General features: G+C 51.7%; 1 protein-coding gene across 1 annotated transcript in view; it reads left to right on the top strand.

The window, feature by feature from the left end:
- The window catches only part of LOC147666684 (histone-lysine N-methyltransferase 2C-like), a 369504-nt gene extending 355813 nt beyond the window's left edge, over positions 1-13691 (top strand). The window contains exon 4 of the mRNA XM_086948969.1: positions 11421-13691. Within this exon, the coding sequence (XP_086805095.1) occupies positions 11421-11628 (208 nt within the window). The 3' untranslated portion in view covers positions 11629-13691. The remainder of the gene's footprint in view (positions 1-11420) is intronic.
- The last annotated feature ends 8342 nt before the right edge of the window (positions 13692-22033 follow it).

Raw genomic sequence — 22033 nt, forward strand, 5'->3', positions numbered from 1 at the left:
CTACGAATGGGGAGGAGTCTCCGGCATGCTGAAGGTGACGGTCCGAGATGATGCCCCCGTGGACTGTCTCCTGGGGAATGATCTTGAGAGTTCCCCGTGGGCCGCCGTAGAGAGAAGAGAGCACCTGGGGATGTTGGGCCTCCCGGACTGGGCGTGCGTAACCACCCGGGCCATGGCGGCCCGTACCATCCCCCGACCCGAAGAACCCGAATGGCCAGCACCTCCTCCCCCGGTCGCTCCAGTAGAAGACACCGACCCGACCGATTCCCCAGGGCCAACTCCCGAAGGGCTTGCTCAGCCCCAGGACCTTCCCAGCCTGGCTCAGTGGCGACAGGAAGGGGGGCCCACCCAGGAACAGTTCCGTCAAGAGCAGAAGACCTGTCCCTCCCTCGAGGGACTCCGCCAGCAAGCCCTCGCCCAGAGCGCAGGGGACACCTCCGGAGCCCATTGGATCTATTGGGACAACGACCTGTTGTACAGTGAACAGCGAATCGCGGAGTTAGGGGCCAGTCGAGTACTAGTGGTGCCCCTCCGCTTTAGAGACTTCTTGCTAAACTTGGCCCACGATGTCCCCCTGGCTGGACACCTGGGTCAAGACAAAACCTACAGTCGCCTGGTGACCCACTTTTTCTGGCCCAAAATGAGAAACTACGTCCTTAACCACTGCCGTTCCTGCCCCACGTGCCAGGCCAGCGGGAAGAGCGGCCGCAAACTTAAAGCACCTCTGCAACCCTTCCCAGTTGTCACCACCCCGTTCGAGAGGGTGGGAATAGACATTGTGGGGCCCCTGGACCCCCGTACAGCACAAGGACATCGGTTCATCCTGGTACTGGTGGACCACGCCACCCGCTACCCCGAGGCTGTTCCCCTGCGAACTGTGACAGCCCCGGTGGTCGGCCGGGCCTTGATGGGAATCTTCTCCCGGGTGGGCTTCCCCCGAGAAGTCGTCAGCGACCGAGGCACAAACTTTATTTCAAAATATATGAAGTCCCTCTGGCAACAGTGCGGGGTCACCGAACCGATTCACGACCCCCTATCACCCTCAAGGAAACGGACTAGTTGAGCGGTTCAACCGCACGCTCAAAGGGATGATTGGGGGGTTGGAAGAGCCCCTCCGTCGCCAGTGGGACGTGCTACTGCCGTGCCTCCTCTTCGCGTATCGAGAAGTCCCCCAGAAGTCCCTCGGCTTCAGCCCGTTCGAGCTCTTATACGGACACCCTGTGCGAGGGCCCCTCAGCCTAGTCAAAGAAGGTTGGGAGATGCCCCCCCTAAAGACCCCTCCAGATGTCTTCAAGTACCTCCTGACCCTACGCAATCAGACCAGGCGATTCAGAGAAATGGCGAAAGCGAACCTTGAGGCCAGTCAGGAGGACATGAAGAAGTGGTACGATCAAAATGCCTCCTCCATCGAATTCGAACCTGGCCAACAAGTGTGGGTGATGTCCTCCACTGAACCATGTGCCTTACAGGACAAGTGGACGGTGCCCTTCAAAGTGATCGAGCGCAAGAGCCCCGTCACCTATCTCATCGATATGGAATCTGCACGGAACCCCCTCCGGGTCCTCCACGCCAGTAGACTCAAACCCCACTTTGTGCGCTCGGAGCTCAGCCTCCTGATGGCTACAGACAGCGGAGCAGAAGAAGACTCCGAGCCCCTCCCTGATCTCCTAAAGACCCGGGAGAAAGATGGTTCCGTGGACGGGGTCCGACTCTCAGAAGCCCTCACCCCGGAACAGCGCCAAGGCTGCCGGGACCTCCTGTGGCAGTTTGCGACCCTGTTTTCCCTCACCCCAGGGGTCACCCCCTGGTGCTTGCACGACGTGGACACTGGGGACAGTCCCCCTATCCGACATCGGGCGTACCGCGTACCAGATCGGGTACGGGCCTGCATCCAAGAGGAGGTGTCCAAGATGCTCACGCTCGGGGTCATCGAGCCCTCAGACAGCCCCTGGGCCAGCCCAGTGGTACTGGTCCCCAAAGCTGCCGCCCCCGGCACCACGCCTGAGCTCCGGTTCTGCGTCGACTACCGGGGCTTGAACGCTGTCACCAGAACCGACGCCCATCCCATCCCCCGAGCGGATGAACTGATCGACCGCATGGGAGCTGCCCGCTACCTCAGCATCTTCGACCTGACAGCGGGCTACTGGCAGATCGGCCTCACACCCCGGGCTCGAGAACGATCCGCCTTTTCCACCCCTGATGGCCACTACCACTTCAAGGTCATGCCATTCGGCATGAAGAATGCCCCAGCTACTTTTCAGCGACTGGTGAACCAGGTCTTGGCAGGACTCGAGGAATTCAGCGCCGCCTACCTGGACGATATCGCTGTGTACAGCCGCCACTGGTCCGACCACCTCCACCACCTCCGAGAGGTCCTGCAGGCCCTCCAACGGGCTGGCCTCACGATCAAGGCCAGCAAATGCCAAATCGGTCAGGGGTCCGTGACCTATCTCGGACACCAGGTGGGAAGCGGTCTGGTAGCCCCTCTTCAACTCAAGATCGCTGCCATCCAGTCGTGGCAGCCCCCCATCACGCAGACCGAGGTCCGCGCCTTCTTGGGGCTCACAGGCTACTACCGGCGGTTCGTGAGGGACTATGGCAGCATTGTGGGGCCCCTCACGGAACTCACATCCAAAAACCACCCAAAGAAGGTCAACTGGACCCCAGACTGTCAAGCGGCCTTCGAGAAGCTGAAGGCCGCCATGTGCACTGCCCCTGTGCTCCAGGCCCCCGACTACAGTCGGGAGTTCATCGTCCAAACGGATGCCTCCGACCATGGCATTGGGGCAGTCCTCTCCCAGTTGAACCCCGAAGGACTTGACCAACCAGTGGCCTTCATCAGCAGACGTCTCCTGGCCCGAGAACAACGCTGGAGCACCATCGAGAGGGAGGCCTTCGCAGTGGTGTGGGCCCTCAAAAAGCTCCGGCCTTACCTCTTCGGTACCCACTTCCGGGTGCAGACAGATCATCGGCCCCTGCAGTGGCTAATGCAGATGCGGGGGAAAACCCAAAACTATTACGTTGGTCCATCTCCCTGCAGGGGATGGACTTCACGGTGGAACATCGACCTGGCCAAGACCACGCCAATGCAGATGGCCTGTCTCGCTTTTTCCGCCTCGACGAGGAGAGTCCCCAAGAGGATGGGTGACTCTCCCCGCCTTCAGCTGGGGGGGACGCATGTTGGACAGGCCACGTGAGGGGCTTGCCTCCTCCCCCGCATGACAGGGCCCGAGCCCCGGTCCTCCAAATGTTACCCACAGAAGCAACCCGCAACCCGTCTCAGGCGGGATTCCTGCCCCCGGACATCTGTGTCATGTGGTCGAATCCCTTCCAGCTTCCTCGGCCGGCCCGGCCGCCATCTTGGACACTGCACCACGAGGCCGCGTGGCCTCAGATCGACCCTAACCCTGGGCCTGGCCAGGCCCCGACATCCCGGCACCACCATCCACCCAGGAGGTGAACGGCCCACTTGGCAGGTCAAGGGGAGAAAGAAGTGTCGATGGCTCTCCCCCGCCAGGTGCCGATCGCACCCAGCTCCCCCCGGGCGCTGGCTCCACCCCCCTGCTGGGTGTCTGGACTCCCTCATCCCGGACCTCCCGACCTCCAAGTGCGGGGGTCCGGACATCAAAGGACGCCAGACCTATAACTGGGGCAGCTCCAGAGCAGGAAGGCAGTTGTATCCTGGAGTCGAGAGACACCGCGACTAACTCATCCTTGACGGACTACTGGCGCTGCCGTAGTCCTACCTTGCGAACGATTGTCCTGCCTGCTGGCGCTGCTGCAACCTTCTGAATCCTTCAACCTCGTCGGGACCTGCTGGCACTGCTGCGGACCGTTGTAACTACCATCTTCAACGGGACCTGCTGGCACCGCCGCGGACCGTCGTCACCTTCGATCATCTCGGGACCTGCTGGCTCCGCCGCGGCCCGATCATCTAGAACACCGAGCTCGAGGATTGTGAGCTATCCATCGTATCATCACCTCTACCAGATTGGTAACGAGACTGTCCCGCTACCCCCTTCCCATCCAAGAGACTAAACTCGAGGGGACCCCTGAGTCCAGACCTCCTTGTACCATTCTATCGTACTTAAAGATTGCATATAAAGAACGTTAAACCTTATCTTTGTGTGGTGCCCATCTGTCATTCTGCACTCACTGTCATTCTGCACTCACTCTGCACTCACTGTCACTCTCGCACTCACTCTGCACTCACTCTGCACTCACTGTCACTCTGCACTCACTCTGCACTCACTGTCACTCTGCACTCACTTTGCACTCACTGTCTCTCTGCACTCACTCTGCACTCACTGTCACTCTGCACTCACTGTCACTCTGCACTCACTGTCACTCTGCACTCACTGTCACTCTGCACTCACTGTCACTCTGCACTCACTGTCACTCTGCACTCACTGTCACTCTGCACTCACTGTCATTCTGCACTCACTCTGCACTCACTGTCACTCTGCACTCACTCTGCACTCACTGTCACTCTGCACTCACTCTGCACTCACTGTCACTCTGCACTTACTGTCTCTCTGCACTCACTCTGCACTTACTGTCTCTCTGCACTCACTGTCACTCTGCACTCACTCTGCACTCACTGTCACTCTGCACTCACTCTGCACTCACTGTCACTCTGCACTCACTCTGCACTCACTCTGCACTCACTGTCACTCTGCACTCACTCTGCACTCACTGTCACTCTGCACTCACTCTGCACTCACTGTCACTCTGCACTCACTTTGCACTCACTGTCTCTCTGCACTCACTCTGCACTCACTGTCACTCTGCACTCACTGTCACTCTGCACTCACTGTCACTCTGCACTCACTGTCACTCTGCACTCACTGTCACTCTGCACTCACTGTCACTCTGCACTCACTGTCACTCTGCACTCACTGTCATTCTGCACTCACTCTGCACTCACTGTCACTCTGCACTCACTCTGCACTCACTGTCACTCTGCACTCACTCTGCACTCACTGTCACTCTGCACTTACTGTCTCTCTGCACTCACTCTGCACTCACTGTCACTCTGCACTCACTCTGCACTCACTCTGCACTCACTGTCACTCTGCACTCACTGTCACTCTGCACTCACTGTCACTCTGCACTCACTCTGCACTCACTGTCACTCTGCACTCACTCTGCACTCACTGTCACTCTGGCACTCACAGTAACTCTCGCACTCACTCTGCACTCACTACACACTGTTCATCCTGCACACTCACACTGTTTACCCTGCACACTCGCACACTGCAGTCACTGTGTGTGCGCGCAGTGCTGGTGTGTGTGAGCAGCCTGTGTGTGTATGTAGTGCCTGTGAACAGTGTGTGTGTGAGCAGTGTCTCTGTGTGTGAGCAGTGTCTCTGTGTGTGAGCAGTGTCTGTGTGTGTGAGCAGTGTCTGTGTGTGTGAGCAGTGTCTGTGTGTGTGTGTGAGCAGTGTCTGTGTGTGTGAGCAGTGTCTGTGTGTGTGTGAACAGTGTCTGTGTGTGTGTGAACAGTGCCTAGAGTGTTAACAGTGCCTAGAGTGTTAACAGTGCCTAGAGTGTTAACAGTGCCTAGAGTGTTAACAGTGCCTAGAGTGTTAACAGTGCCTAGAGTGTTAACAGTGCCTAGAGTGTTAACAGTGCCTGTGTGTGTTAACAGTGCCTGTGTGTGTTAACAGTGCCTGTGTGTGTTAACAGTGCCTGTGTGTAACAGTGCCTGTGTGTAACAGTGCCTGTGTGTGTTAACAGTGCCTGTGTGTGTTAACAGTCCCTGTGTGTGAACAGTCCCTGTGTGTGAACAGTGCCTGTGTGTGAACAGTGCCTGTGTGTGAACAGTGCCTGTGTGTGAACAGTGCCTGTGTGTGAACAGTGCCTGTGTGTGAACAGTGCCTGTGTGTGTGAGCAGCCTGTGTGTGTATGTAGTGCCTGTGTGTGTATGTAGTGCCTGTGTGTGTATGTAGTGCCTGTGTGTGTGTGAACAGTGCCTGTGTGTGTGAACAGTGCCTGTGTGTGTGAACAGTGCTTGTGTGTGTGAGCAGTGCCTGTGTGTGTGTGAGCAGTGCCTGTGTGTGTGAGCAGTGTCTGTGTGTGTGTGAGCAGTGTCTGTGTGTGTGAGCAGTGTCTGTGTGTGTGTTAGCAGTGTCTGTGTGTGTGTTAGCAGTGTCTGTGTGCGAACATTGCCTGTGTGTGTGAGAAGTGCCTGTGAGAAGTGCTGAAGTGCCTATGTGTGAGAAGTCATTATAATCAAGGGGGGGGAAAGGATCACTTGTCCTGCTTAAACCTTGGGTTTCACAAGTAGAGGAACTGGTATCTCCCAAAATATAACTCTCATACACGTGTACTTAAGATGGTTCTTTCTTAGCGGTATATACTGGGTACCCGCTTTTTTACACGTGCGTGCGTAATCACTGAGTTATTTTTTGTATTGTGCACCCTCCACCAGGAGGTATTGCCTTTGGTTTAAGGCAGTAGTGATCGTGAATAGTAGGGGAGGGGTTGTGGTGGCGGTGTGGTTAAAAAATCCGGACAGCCAGACTGAGAGAATTTTAATAAGTCTGGATTCGGAATTGATTTAAAAGTTAATAGTGCACTTTTTGAAATTGTTAGGGGTTCAAGTGCATTTCGTATCTTAAAAAGAGGTCAACATGTTTCAGCCTTTGGTAGTCAGAGGATCTTAGGCTTTCGTCAGGACCAGTAGGGGTGAATAAATAGTGATTAAAGCAAAAAGTTGTGAGAAGAAAAAAGGTAAATTGACCTGATCCTTCGTTATTCAAGGTTTCATTGTACCTTGTTTTGGATGAAGAATTACTTCATCGGGGAAGGAGGCGGCTCGAGAGAGGTTACTGAGTGCCTTCTTGCTCGGTCAGCGCCGCATGTGCTGGCTCTGCCTCTCGTCCCCCGGAACTACAGTTCTCGGCTCGAGCCGCCTCCTTCCCCGATGAAGTAATTCTTCATCCAAAACAAGGTACAATGAAACCTTGAATAACGAAGGATCAGGTCAATTTACCTTTTTTCTTCTCACAACTTTTTGCTTTAATCACTATTTATTCACCCCTACTGGTCCTGACGAAAGCCTAAGATCCTCTGACTACCAAAGGCTGAAACATGTTGACCTCTTTTTAAGATACGAAATGCACTTGAACCCCTAACAATTTCAAAAAGTGCACTATTAACTTTTAAATCAATTCCGAATCCAGACTTATTAAAATTCTCTCAGTCTGGCTGTCCGGATTTTTTAACCACACCGCCACCACAACCCCTCCCCTACTATTCACGATCACTACTGCCTTAAACCAAAGGCAATACCTCCTGGTGGAGGGTGCACAATACAAAAAATAACTCAGTGATTACGCACGTGTAAAAAAGCGGGTACCCAGTATATACCGCTAAGAAAGAACCATCCTAAGTACACGTGTATGAGAGTTATATTTTGGGAGATACCAGTTCCTCTACTTGTGAAACCCAAGGTTTAAGCAGGACAAGTGATCCTTTCCCCCCCCCTTGATTATAATGAGTTAACTCCGGAGACTGAAAGGATCTTCTCTCTACCTCCCTACCCTCCTGATTATATGTGTGTGAGAAGTGCCTGTGTGAGCAGTGCCCTTGTATGTCAACAGTGTCTGTGTGTGTGTGAGCAGTGCCTGTGTATCCCTGCACCTAAAATCAACCTACTTGTCATGAGGCCCAAGGTTAGACACACAAGCACAACTGTTGCAACCCGACTGCTCGGACCCTCCATGCAGAAACACATTCCTGCTCTCGGAGGTTTGGTTTTGTTGCTGAACAAGACATGAGCCCCTTAAATGAGATGAGGAGAATGCGGCAAAATGTGGGACTGTTCGTAAGTGAAGTAGGTGCAGTGCTGGTGTGTGTGAGCAGCCTGTGTGTGTATGTAGTGCCTGTGTGTGTGAACAGTTCCTATGTGTGCGCGCAGTGCCGGTGTGTGTGAGCAGCCTGTGTGTGTATGTACTGCCTGTGTGGGTGAACAGTGCCTATGTGTGCGTGCAGTGCCGGTGTCTGTGTGAACAGTGTGTGTGTGAACAGTGCCTGTGTGTGTGAACAGTGCCTGTGTGTGTGAACAGTGCCTGTGTGTGTGAACAGTGCCTGTGTGTGTGAGCAGTGCCTGTGTGTGTGAGCAGTGCCTGTGTGTGAGCAGTGCCTGTGTGTGTGAGCAGTGCCTGTGTGTGTGAGAAGTGCCTGTGTGTGTGTGAGAAGTGCCTGTGTGTGTGTGAGAAGTGCCTGTGTGAGAAGTGCCTGTGTGTGTGTGAGAAGTGCCTGTGTGTGTGTGAGAAGTGCCTGTGTGTGTGTGAGAAGTGCCTGTGTGTGTGTGAGAAGGGCCTGTGTGTGTGTGTGAGAAGGGCCTGTGTGTGAGAGAAGGGCCTGTGTGTGAGAGAAGGGCCTGTGTGTGTGAGAAGGGCCTGTGTGTGTGAGAAGGGCCTGTGTGTGTGAGAAGGGCCTGTGTGTGTGAGAAGGGCCTGTGTGTGTGAGAAGGGCCTGTGTGTGTGAGAAGGGCCTGTGTGTGTGAGAAGGGCCTGTGTGTGTGTGTGTGTGTGTGTGTGTGTGTGTGTGTGTGAGAAGGGCCTGTGTGTGTGAGAAGGGCCTGTGTGTGTGAGCAGTGTCCGTGTGTGTCAACAGTGTCTGTGTATCCCTGCACCTAAAATCCACCTACTTTTCATGAGGCCCAAGGTTAGACACACAAGCACAACTGTTGCAACCCGGCTGCTCGGACCCTCCATGCAGAAACACATTCCTGCTCTCGGAGGTTTGGTTTTGTTGCTGAACAAGACATGAGCCCCTTTGATGAGATGAGGAGAATGCAGCAAAATGTGGGACTGTTCATAAGCCATGTGAAAAGAATTCCGTTTCGTACCTGGACGTTACTGTCTCTAATACAAACGCACTTACATACTTTGTGGGGTAATGAAGACTGTGTGTCTCATTGTCGGCGCACGACCAAGCCAGCTCTTCAAAGGCCAACACTTACACATGAAAGGATGCAGACGAACGCGTGCCCACCAAACTCACTGCAGACTGGTGAACACGCCCCGAACATCTGGGTTCGATTACTGCGGCACCCTGACAGCTCGTAATTGACAATTTATTGCACTCCCCTGCGTATAACCGCACAGAATATGCAGGAAGTGCACAAACTGAAATCCATATGGCCTATTGCGTGAAGGCTACTAGAAACACAGCACTGCGAGGACCAATTAGCATGCAGATGCCAAAATAAACGACGGAAAAATCTCGCGCAGTGAGGAATTTTTAATTCACTATTCTGAGCCCCGTAACAAGACGGCTCGGAGCACCGCCCCACTTCAGACGAAGTGGTGACGTAGGCCGAGCCCTAAAAAACAAGGAATAATTACAAGGTTACAAGGCAGATAAGACAGGATGAGTAATACAATAAACAGGTATATAACCGGCTATGGAGGAAGTCACATTATGCGGTAACGAAGAACAGCATCAAATGTTTTTACAGTGAATGTAGGATCATTCGCTTCGAGCAGGAGAAACGTAGCCCAATTATGGTAAAAATTTATTCATTCAGACTCTTTTGGCTTCCAGTTTGAAAGCGGCCATTGAGGAGATTCTGCGAATTTCCGGTGGAAGAGAGTTCCATATCTTTGGGGCTGTGCCGGAGAAGGCTCGATTACGAGTTCTCTTATTGCTAAGGATGAGTGGTTTCAGGAGGAAAGTGTTAGCGCTTCTCGAGGCTCTACCACCACATGATAATTCAAGCTTTTGCGCTAGGTATCTGGGAGTATTGAGATGCAGAGCTTTGTGCACCAGAACGGCAATCTTTAACTGAATTCTAGCTTCGTAGGCCAACATGTAAGAGAGTTTAGGACTGGAGATATGTGCTCATTTCGTTTGGTACCAGACACCAATCTAGCTGCAGCTTTCAGTGATGCCCTTTAGTGGAACCAGAGTGTATTTGGGAAGGCCATAGAGAGAAGTGCTGCCATATTCAAGCCTCTGCAAGACAAGCGCTTGGACCACCTGCTTGAAGTCGGATTGTGGGAGGAATGGTTTATGTTTCCAAGTGTCCTCCTCAAGTGATTAGCTTCCTTACACACATTGCTGATACCATTTTCATATTCAGGTGATTGTCCAGGGTGATTCCGAGGAATTTGGCAGAGTCTATGATGAGAGGGGTGCAATTGAAAGCAGTGAGGCGATTTAACACCATCGATGCTAGTGTTATTTTCCTCCTGTGCTGACATTTTGGTTCTTCCATTGTTCATGACGAGCTCAGCTCGTCATGAGTGTATGGAGGTGTACATCATGACGAGCTGAGCTCGTCATGAGCGTCGAAGGAGTTAACCAAAGGTCTAGTTTGGGGATGTGGTTTGGAGGCGAGATGAGAAGGAATTCAGTTTTGGAGATGTTGTGCAGGAGATGGTTCTCCGTTAACCAATTTTGTGTAGACATAAGGGTAGAGTTAAGTGTTGAGTAGCTTCTTGCATTATATCCCAGTACTCATTTGTATTTTCCATTGTTTTGGAGTCTTTCATTATATCTTGAGCAGCTTGACTTTTGGCACGCCCTTGCTGCCAGCAAGGTTTAAACCTCTAGTTAATCCATTGTACCCAACGTCAGGCACAGATACCTTGGAAAGATTTTGCTTCATTGCTTCAGCTTTATCTGTTAGCAGGTGCTATGGGAATTTTGAATATGGTACATTATAACTTTACTCTCTACTTCGTCAGTGACTTTATTGCACATACCATATTATATAATTTACTTGTTTTGGAATGTCTTTGTATTGGGAGATGATGAGTACTATTTCATATGATTTGTTTACTATCAAAATCAAGGGTGACATATCAGCACATACCACAAAATCAAATTGTTGCTTCCCTTTCTGATTTACGAATAACACATTAAAATAAGACACACAATCATTCAGATCTCTTCTCAGCAAATTAATTTGCCTTGTGAGACAATTTCCCTAGCCCTGATAAACACCTACTATTGTTAATATTCCAATTTTGGTTTTAGAATTAGCAGCTGTTACTATTCCATCTTTGTATACTTTCTTGGCACTTCCCCTTCTATTTCCTTAGTGATTATGCGATCAGCTCATCTAGATACTTTCCACTTTATAAGGAAAAATATAAGAGTACTACTTACACAAGACGTCTCCCACCTGTACTTACCAACAAATAGAAGAAACCATCTCAGGTACTAATGCTCCAGTCTCTATCCACCTTCCCCTCTCAACTGTGATCTGTGTTTTTTTCCTCTCAGTTACTCATTGTGGGATTAAAAGTAATTGACAACTAGTTTTTCAAAATTAAGTAAAATATTCTAAGATATGTCTGAGACAAAAAAAGTGTCAAAGCAAATGTTATCCTTTCCAAATGTTTTACACGAGAAGAGCTAAAAGGGAAAAAAGTAATATTCTTTTCTGCTTTTTCTTGCAGTGAAAAATGTTGCGCCTTTTGTTACTGTGGTGAACGAAGTTTTTTGGGCCAAGGAGAATTAAAACAATTCAGTCCGACGCCTGGGTTTAACAGCACATGGAAAGCCCAATCTCTTAAGAACAACGAGGCCAGCAGAAGTGATGAAACATGTAACAGAATTTCCACTCAGAACTCATTAGCACACAGGCAAAGTGGGCTGAGCACGTAAGTTATTCTTTTATTTGTTGTCAAATTCAACCATACCCTTGATGCATCATCGCACCAAGAGCACAAATACCATGCAGCTAAATTGCCTGTTCTTCAACAGGAGATCTATGAACACGAACCTCCACAATATAATTAAACTGCTATCTGTATCGGCACTGGACTTTACTTTCATCACAGAAATGTGGCTTAGCAAGAACTCCACACCCACATAACATGAAGCCTGAATAGAGCATCATCAACAAATACATTGGCAGGATTGGAAGTGGCCTAGTAGTCACCCACAAGATACCTTTACAGATATCTCACATTGAAGATTTTACTATAAGTAATTGAAAATCCTTCATTGATAGCCCACCTCCCACAAGCTCAAAGTATGAGGGCACCTTACTAGATGCAGTGACTAAGATTGTACTAAAAACAAAGAGGAACGCTTGGGTCTTTACCATTTGAAATGTGCTAAAGTAGTGTCCCTTTTAAAGGACGGATTCCCTCACTCACCTGAAGATGGCAGGGAAAAAGTTCTTTATAAGGGACACTCCTTTAGCACCCCTACATACTTTATAGACCCAGAGGTTCCTGTGTGTTTTTAGTTTCTGAGTAGGGTAGTCCACCCCTGCAGGTCTCTAAACCTCCACTGGCCCGTTTTTGTGTTTTGAAAGATTGTACTAACCCATCCCATCCTATGCACCCTGGTAGGCCTCAGTACATAGTTTGACAAGAATGATTTATAAAATAAACCATTGCAATCATATTGAATCTTGAATTTCATAATCTGGATTGCCAAACCATAAGAGACTCTAAGGTCACAAGTCTTCTGCGACAGAATGGCCATGGAACAGATCTCAAAATTAAAGCTATCTTAAGGGCAAAGTAGCTATACTCCTTCGCATGACAGCACCACAACAGTAATTGAGAATACCGGTCCCCCATCTCTCGCCACCTTCAGTTTCTTTTCTGAAAATCGACTGTGCAAGATCAATGCAAGCAAGACATTGGTATCACGGTCTGACTGAATCCTCCAAGAGATTTTCAAAGATATCCTTTGCACAACCTGTGCAGGGCAAGTAGATGAAAGTATATAAAAAAATCTTTGAAACTACAATCTTTCCCAGTCCTTCGAAAAAGAACAAGAAAAGAAGAAGAACATGGACCCTTCCAATGCAGCAAACTATAGGCCAAATTCCAAAGCCCATTCATAGGTAAACTATTTGAAAGAGTAGATTTTACTCATCCCTCCAATTTTACTGGTTAAAATAACTTTGTCAGACCAACAGTCAGGCCAGGTAAAGACACAGAGTCTGCCCTCGTAACCATATCGGATGGCCTAAACTCAGTGGACAAGAACAGAGTGTCTTCCTTACTGCTTATGAACTTATCAGTGCCATTTGACATGACACGGTTCAACACTAAACTGTGAGGCACAGGCTCCATCTTGGAATACATGAAAATACTGTAAAAGGGATTGCCTCATACCTAAAGGACAGACAGATCATGGTTTTCATACCACCTTTGTATCGACCCATCACATGCAACATTGTGGCATTCCTGGTGGTCATTCATCTCTTCTCTCCTCTTCAACATTTACTTAACTATCTTACCGGACCAGAGCAGATCATTCAGTCTTATATGTAACAAGTATGTAGATGAAATCAAGATCATTCTAATAATGGATAGTTCAGAAGAAACTCTACAGATTAAGACTTTGTAGTTGATTCTGTATCTTAGATACATAGATGATAATTACCTAAAACTCACCACCGCCAAGACTAAACTCAACCTGTGGTGAATAGCACAAACCCCAGCCAACGGGCATATGGCCTAAGGAAGTTGAGGTTCTGTCAGCTACAGCAAGAGAAATGAGAGCCCATATAAGAACCATGGGCTTGTATCTGTCCCCGATAAAGAATGTTAAGGATGTTAAAAGGATCACCATCTACAGAATGAAAACGCTTCTTTGACTCTTCTCATCTATTTGGTACAGAGGAAAACTGCAGTCTGTCCTCACTCTTGCGCGCTTCAAGCTTGGCAATGCCAATGCCCTGTACCTGGCACCACTGCTTCATCATATACAAAATTCAACAAATCTAAAACGTTGTACTAAGCCTTCACCCCAGAGAACACTAAACATTAGTCCTGCCAACGCTTATCTGGATTCCGGTAGCGAGATCAATGGTCAGAATGCTTTGCATCTTCCATAGAGCATCCAAAACAAAAGGACCCTTATACCTACATATTAATTTTAAACAGCACAAATAAAATATGACACCGCTCAGGGCTAGCACCACAGTTCCTTATACCACCTTAATAAAAGAAATCTATTGGACACTTTGATTTCTCTATACAAGCTGTGAGTCTCTGGAACTGACTACTCATCAAAATTCAAAGTATCCACGATCATTTAAAGTTTAGAAGAGTGGTGAAAACCTTGTTGTTCTCAAGATAAATACATCACCCCCTCTGACCCTGGGATAGAACCCAGAACTGTAATCCTTCTACCAGCCGAAGTACAGTCGAGAGCTAAGGAGCAGACACTCAGCCCAAATTGGGGAGCTCTACTCAAAATATTTTGCAATGACCTCGGCATATGAATAGGATAGAATAATTGAGCTGCTCCAATCCATACTACCGCTCTTAACCTGAAGACCCACAACCTGCCTAGTGCAACACTAACTGGAACTTAACTGACATACTAAACAATGTCTATCCTACCTTCTTCCGCTAACCACAAGATGGAGGACAGTTACTCTTGTCCTTATGACGGTCCTCCCAGTATCAGTTTGATATAATCTGTCAACTTATATTATAGTTTGTCACTTAATTACCTGGTTCCTCATTGGCAGTGGGACAGGCATATAATGTATGAAAGGACCTGTAGAACTTTGCTGGCAACTGAATGGAACAGGTACATGCTGTGTAAGCATGCGTAAATAAGCCATAACCAGACCGGTCTACTGAAACCAAAAAGATCTTCCACAATTTGCGGTTAACCAGAGGGCTCAAACGTTGTCAATTGTGCTCTGCGCACTAACCACCTATAAAGACAAAAAGGCTGACACAACACAGCCCATCTTGTCAAATCTCTTCACTTGACATCTTGTAATAGCAATTATTAAAGGGGGACTGTAGCACAGTCTATTCAGGCAAATCTTGAATCCCCTCTCACTTTTTAACACCCGTTACCTCTAACGGATCCATAAGTTCAGCATGGACAACCTCCTGTTGCAGTCAGTGTAGGAAATCTTAGTAAGAATAATAAACTACCAATAGTAAAGTGACCTGCGGAGCTAATTGGATCAGCTGGCAAAGCACAATATAAAAATGTGTATCTAACTCTCTCACTCCTTATCGATCACACCAAGAGCTGCATCCCATAATGTACTATCTGCACCTCAGTGGACATCTTGCTTCCAACATATGCTCAAAGTAAAGAAAACACTCTTCCAAACACGTACCTTCAGGGTGTAGCATGCTACTCATGCAGACAAACCTTTCAGGGCCCACAGAGGGATAATAAGCACTTTACAAATATAGTACAATATACTAAAAGTACATTCTATGTTTTTTGTTCAGCATACTGATAGACACTATTGTACATTTTTTAAACAATGTTATAAGTGGTGCATGTCCCTTCAACAACTAATGTTTCAGCTGTTCATGAAAGTTTTTTGACATGCCAATCAGAATTGCATTTGGAATATTCATTAATAATGTTAAGCTCTTTCGCGTAGTATTTTAAAGTTGGTCGTTTTTTCTGTCCTCATTTTCAGAGGTCCTGGAATCCCCATTTGTACAGAAATGTGTCCAGAGTTGATAAGTGAGGGAGTTATAAATATTTTCTCCATTTGTTGTTCTTTGGTGCTTATTTTGTAATTTAATAGTAAGGAATTAACTTCATGAGGCTCAGATAAATGAATGGTACCGTCCGAGTCTACTGGTTTTGTTTCTTCTTGATAATTTTCTCTTGGGTCAGTTCAAATCCCCTCTGTTGTAGCCCATTGATGTCCCTCAGAAGATTCTTGATGTTGAAGAGGCACACTTGATTTTGAAGCGTCTCTCAGAAGCTATGGCTGTGTATGGATGTTTGTAGACATCTATAGACAAGCTGAATACTAGCTTAATACTGGAAACAGACCATGGCATTCAGGCTTAGGTTTGTCGATTCAGTCCATGATAGCTTAGACCATCCTGTCTTTGAGGTCTGTGACATCAAGTGAGGTCTCAGAGTCAGCAGAGACTCCAGCATTAGCAGAGGCTGTGAGGCCAGTAAGGAACTCTGCATCAGCAGAGGATGTTATGCCAGAAGGGACCATGACTGTAGAAGATGCAAGGTTTTCAGTGAACACCATCAGTCACAGTAATGCCATAAAGAGGCAGTAATGTCATCGGTGACAGTGAGGTCAAGAGATGTCATGGAAGGTCAAATTAAACCATAATGTTCAGAGAGTCTGATGTCAAGATGGATTACAATGACCAGGGTGACCAACTCGAGACTGCTTCACGTAGACATGAAATGGCATTAACAAACATTGAGAAATGTGTGATTTCTTTATGATGCTACCAGGGCCAGGTAATATGTAGATGTATCTCTGTCTATAGATGAGATAGGTAAACATGAACTAAAAGTATCTCTGTTACCAATTGGTCTATGGCAAATGTCTCATGATGTAGTATTAGTAATTTTGATTTCCAGTTTTCATAGAGGCTAAAATGTCCGTAATATTTCCTGAGAGAGGGTCCTCCTTGTTTAACGGTGTCTAACGTCTAATGTTCCACCATAGAAGTCTTGGTTTGTGGGTGGGCCAAGGGCCTATGACTGGAAAGGGCCAAAAACATAGGGATTAATGGTATAGCACAGCTAATTCTAGGGCGCTACATTTAAAATAAATATATGTTTTTAACAGATTCTGCATTGGACATCCACACAAGTGAGGTATCATTTTACTGTGGAGACCAAGGGGAAAAATGGGTGGTAGGAAAATTGTACCGGCACAGCTATCACCTCCACCCCCCATCCCGAAATGTGAGATAATTTTGATTTTATCTTGTGTGCAAGATTTGAGGTTTACAGGGGATTTTGGGTAAGAAAACATTGGGGGATCGACGCAAGCCACGCATCCTTAGACTCCCCCGCGTGTCGAATTTTCAGAAATGTCTGTGTTTGGTAGGTTTCCCTAGATGGTCGCCTAGCCCGGGATCAAAAACACAGTTGGCCCCCTTGCAAAACTACGTTGTTTGTGATGCAAATTTTTGATGTCTCCACAATACTTTTTGGGGCCTTCCCTGTCATGTGTACTTGGACCACCCACACAAGTGAGGTACCCTTTTTATCGGGAGACCTGGGGGAACGCTGGGTGGTAGGACATTTGTGTTGGCCTAGTGATCCCACAATTTTACCAAAAAGGGAATGTGTGGATAATTTGATTTTTTAAGCTAAATTTGAGGTTTGCAGGGAATTCTGGGTAAGAAAACATTGGGGGTCCATGCAAGCTACACCTCACTGGACTCCCCCTGGGTGTCTAGTTTTTAGAAATGTCTGGGGTTGATATGATTCCCAAGATGGCTGCCTAGCCCAGGATCAAAAACAAAGGTGCCCCCTTGCATAACTAGGTCGTTTTGTGATGCATAATTTTGATGTCTACACAATACTATTTGGGCCCTTCCCTGTCCTGGGTACTTGGCCGACCCACACAAGTGAGGTACCATATTAATTGGGAGATGTGTGGGAATGCTGGGTGGTAGGAAATTTGTGCTGACCCGATGAGTCCACAACTCTCCCACACACAAATGTGAGAAAAATTAGATAGTTTTTGCCAAATTTTAGGTTTGCTGTGGATTCAGGGTAGAAAAATGTTGGGGGCGGGGGGGCAGAAAGACTTGCTTGGTATTGGTCTTGGGAGGGGTGGGGGCATTATTGTGCCTATTTAGGGCAGCCCCCACCCCTAAACATTGAAATAAAGGAATCTGGTGCCTAGTGTGCTTTCTGAGCCCCGGCAGGGGGCAGATTGCCTGACTTTGCCCAGATTACTATGGGGGATGCTCCCCTCTCCCTGGTACCTAGTGGGTGGATCCCTGCTTGGGGAATCACCCTCCAGCAGCGATCCCCAAGCAGGGATCCTCTAGAGCACGGGTACTTCTAGTACAGCCCGCCGGCCACCAGCGGCCCGGCAAGCCTTCCTAAGCGGACCTAAGCGGGAAAGAGGGAGAGGGAAAGAGGGAAACGGAGAGGGAAAGAGGGAGACGGAGTGGGAAAGAGGGAGACGGACGGAGTGGGAAAGAGGGAGACGGACGGAGTGGGAAAGAGGGAGACGGACGGAGTGGGGGAGTGGGAAAGAGGGAGACTGACGGAGTGGGAAAGAGGGAGACGGACGGAGTGGGAAAGAGGGAGACGGACGGAGTGGGAAAGAGGGAGACGGACGGAGTGGGAAAGAGGGAGACGGACGGAGTGGGAAAGAGGGAGACGGACGGAGTGGGAAAGAGGGAGACGGACGGAGTGGGAAAGAGGGAGACGGAAGGAGTGGGAAAGAGGGAGACGGACGGAGTGGGAAAGAGGGAGACGGAGTGGGAAAGAGGGAGACGGAGTGGGAAAGAGGGAGACGGAGAGGGAAAGAGGGAGACGGAGAGGGAGGGAGGGAGACGGAGAGCGAGACGGGGAGGGAGACGGAGACGGGGAGGGAGACGGGGAGGGAGGGAGACGGGGAGGGAGGGAGACGGAGAGGGAGGGAGACGGAGTGGGAAAGAGGGAGACGGAGTGGGAAAGAGGGAGACGGACGGAGTGGGAAAGAGGGAGACGGACGGAGTGGGAAAGAGGGAGACGGACGGAGTGGGAAAGAGGGAGACGGACGGAGTGGGAAAGAGGGAGACGGACGGAGTGGGAAAGAGGGAGACGGACGGAGTGGGAAAGAGGGAGACGGACGGAGTGGGAAAGAGGGAGACGGACGGAGTGGGAAAGAGGGAGACGGACGGAGTGGGAAAGAGGGAGACGGACGGAGTGGAGGGAGACGGACGGAGTGGGAAAGAGGGAGACGGACGGAGTGGGAAAGAGGGAGACGGACGGAGTGGGATAGAGGGAGACGGACGGAGAGGGAAAGAGGGAGACGGAGAGGGAAAGAGGGAGACGGAGAGGGAAAGAGGGAGACGGAGAGGGAAAGAGGGAGACGGAGAGGGAAAGAGGGAGACGGAGAGGGAAAGAGGGAGACGGAGAGAGAAAGAGGGAGACGGAGAGGGAAAGAGGGAGACGGAGAGGGAAAGAGGGAGACGGAGAGGGAAAGAGGGAGACGGAGAGGGAGGGAGACGGAGAGGGAGGGAGACGGAGAGGGAGGGAGACGGAGAGGGAGGCGGAGAGGGAAAGAGGGAAACGGAGAGGGAAAGAGGGAGACGGAGAGGGAAAGAGGGAGACGGAGAGGGAAAGAGGGAGACGGAGAGGGAAAGAGGGAGACGGAGAGGGAAAGAGGGAGACGGAGAGGGAAAGAGGGAGACGGAGAGGGAAAGAGGGAGACGGAGAGGGAAAGAGGGAGACGGAGAGGGAAAGAGGGAGACGGAGAGGGAAAGAGGGAGACGGAGAGGGAAAGAGGGAGACGGAGAGGGAAAGAGGGAGACGGAGAGGGAAAGAGGGAGACGGAGAGGGAGGGAGGGAGACGGAGAGGGAGGGAGGGAGACGGAGAGGGAGGGAGACGGAGAGGGAGGGAGACTGAGAGGGAGGGAGACTGAGAGGGAGGGAGACTGAGAGGGAGGGAGACTGAGAGGGAGGGAGACTGAGAGGGAGGGAGACTGAGAGGGAGGGAGACTGAGAGGGAGGGAGACTGAGAGGGAGGGAGACTGAGAGGGAGGGAGACTGAGAGGGAGGGAGACTGAGAGGGAGGGAGACTGAGAGGGAGGGAGACTGAGAGGGAGGGAGGGAGACGGAGAGGGAGGGTGACTGAGACGGAGAGGGAGGGTGACTGAGACGGAGAGGGAGGGTGACTGAGACGGAGATGGAGGGTGGGAGACGGAGAGGGAGGGAGGGAGACGGAGAGGGAGGGAGGGAGACGGAGAGGGAGGGAGGGAGACGGAGAGGGAGGGAGGGAGACGGAGAGGGAGGGTGACTGAGACGGAGAGGGAGGGAGGGAGACGGAGAGGGAGGGTGACTGAGAGGGAGGGTGACTGAGAGGGAGGGTGACTGGAAGGGAGGGAGACGGAGAGGAAGGGAGGGAGACGGGGAGGGAGGGAGGGAGACGGAGAGGGAGGGAGGGAGACGGAGAGGGAGGGAGACGGAGAGGGAGGGAGACGGAGAGGGAGGGAGGGAGACGGAGAGGGAGGGAGGGAGACGGAGAGGGAGGGAGGGAGACGGAGAGGGAGGGAGGGAGACGGAGAGGGAGGGAGACGGAGAGGGAGGGAGACTGAGAGGGAGGGAGACTGAGAGGGAGGGAGACTGAGAGGGAGGGAGACTGAGAGGGAGGGAGACTGAGAGGGAGGGAGACTGAGAGGGAGGGAGGGAGATGTAGGGAGGGAGACGGAGAGGGAGGGAGGGAGACGGAGAGGGAGGGTGAGAGACGGAGAGGGAGGGTGACTGAGACGGAGAGGGAGGGTGACTGAGACGGAGAGGGAGGGTGACTGAGACGGAGAGGGAGGGAGGGAGACGGAGAGGGAGGGAGACTGAGAGGGAGGGTGACTGGGAGGGAGGGAGACGGAGAGGAAGGGAGGGAGACGGAGAGGAAGGGAGGGAGACGGAGAGGGAGGGAGGGAGACGGAGAGGGAGGGTGACGGAGGGTGGGAGACGTAGAGGGAGGGAGGGTGGCAGAGAGGGAGGGTGGTAGAGAGGGAGGGAAACGGAGAGGGAGGGAGACGGAGAGGGAGGGAGGGAGACGGAGAGGGAGGGAGGGAGACGGAGAGGGAGGGAGGGAGGGAGACGGAGAGGGAGGGAGACGGAGAGGGAGGCAGACGGAGAGGGAGGCAGACGGAGAGGGAGGCAGACGGAGAGGGAGGCAGACGGAGAGGGAGGCAGACGGAGAGGGAGGCAGACGGAGAGGGAGGCAGACGGAGAGGGAGGCAGACGGAGAGGGGGAGGGAGGGAGACGGAGAGGGAGGGAGACGGAGAGGGGGAGGGAGGGAGACGGAGAGGGGGAGGGAGGGAGACGGAGAGGGAGGGAGACGGAGAGGGAGGGAGACGGAGAGGGAGGGAGACGGAGAGGGAGGGAGACGGAGAGGGAGGGAGACGGAGAGGGAGGGAGACGGAGAGGGAGGGAGACGGAGAGGGGGAGGGAGGGAGACGGAGAGGGAGGGAGAGGGAGGGAGACGGAGAGGGAGGGAGACGGAGAGGGAGGGAGACGGAGAGGGAGGGAGACGGAGAGGGGGAGGGAGGGAGACGGAGAGGGAGGGAGACGGAGAGGGAGGGAGGAAGACGGGGAGGGAGGGAGACGGGGAGGGAGGGAGGGAGACGGAGGGGGAGGGAGGGAGACGGATAGGGAGGGAGGGAGACGGAGAGGGAGGGAGGGAGACGGAGAGGGAGGGAGGAAGACGGAGAGGGAGGGAGGAAGACGGAGAGGGAGGGAGGAAGACGGAGAGGGAGGGAGGGAGACGGAGAGGGAGGGAGGGAGACGGAGAGGGAGGGAGGGAGACGGAGAGGGAGGGAGGGAGACGGAGAGGGAAAGAGGGAAACGGAGAGGGAAAGAGGGAAACGAAGAGGGAGACGGAGAGGGAGACGGAGAGGGAAAGAGGGAGACGGAGAGGGAAAGAGGGAGACGGAGAGAGAGAGAGGGAGGGAGGGAGACGGAGGGAGATGGAGAGGGAGCGAGACGGAGAGGGAGACGGAGAGGGAGAGAGAGGAGGGAGACGGGGAGGGAGGGAGACGGGGAGGGAGGGAGACGGGGAGGGAGGGAGACGGGGAGGGAGGGAGACGGGGAGGGAGGGAGACGGAGGGGGAGGGAGAGGGGGAGGGAGGGAGACGGAGAGGGAGGGAGGGAGACGGAGAGGGAGGGAGACTGAGAGGGAGGGAGGGAGACGGAGAGGGAGGGAGACGGAGAGGGAGGGAGACGGAGAGGGAGGGAGACGGAGAGGGGGAGGGAGGGAGACGGAGAGGGAGGGAGACGGGGAGGGAGACGGAGAGGGGGAGGGAGGGAGACGGAGAGAGACGGAGAGGGAGGGAGGGAGACGGAGAGGGAGGGAGAGGGAGGGAGGGAGACGGAGAGGGAGGGAGGGAGACGGAGAGGGAAAGAGGGAAACGGAGAGGGAAAGAGGGAAACGAAGAGGGAGACGGAGAGGGAGACGGAGAGGGAAAGAGGGAGACGGAGAGGGAAAGAGGGAGACGGAGAGGGAAAGAGGGAGACGGAGAGAGAGAGAGGGAGGGAGGGAGACGGAGGGAGACGGAGAGGGAGCGAGACGGAGAGGGAGACGGAGAGGGAGAGAGAGGAGGGAGACGGGGAGGGAGGGAG

Source organism: Lissotriton vulgaris, unplaced genomic scaffold (genome assembly GCF_964263255.1).
Source record: "Lissotriton vulgaris unplaced genomic scaffold, aLisVul1.2 SCAFFOLD_1077, whole genome shotgun sequence".
Taxonomy (NCBI): Eukaryota; Metazoa; Chordata; class Amphibia; order Caudata; family Salamandridae; genus Lissotriton; species Lissotriton vulgaris.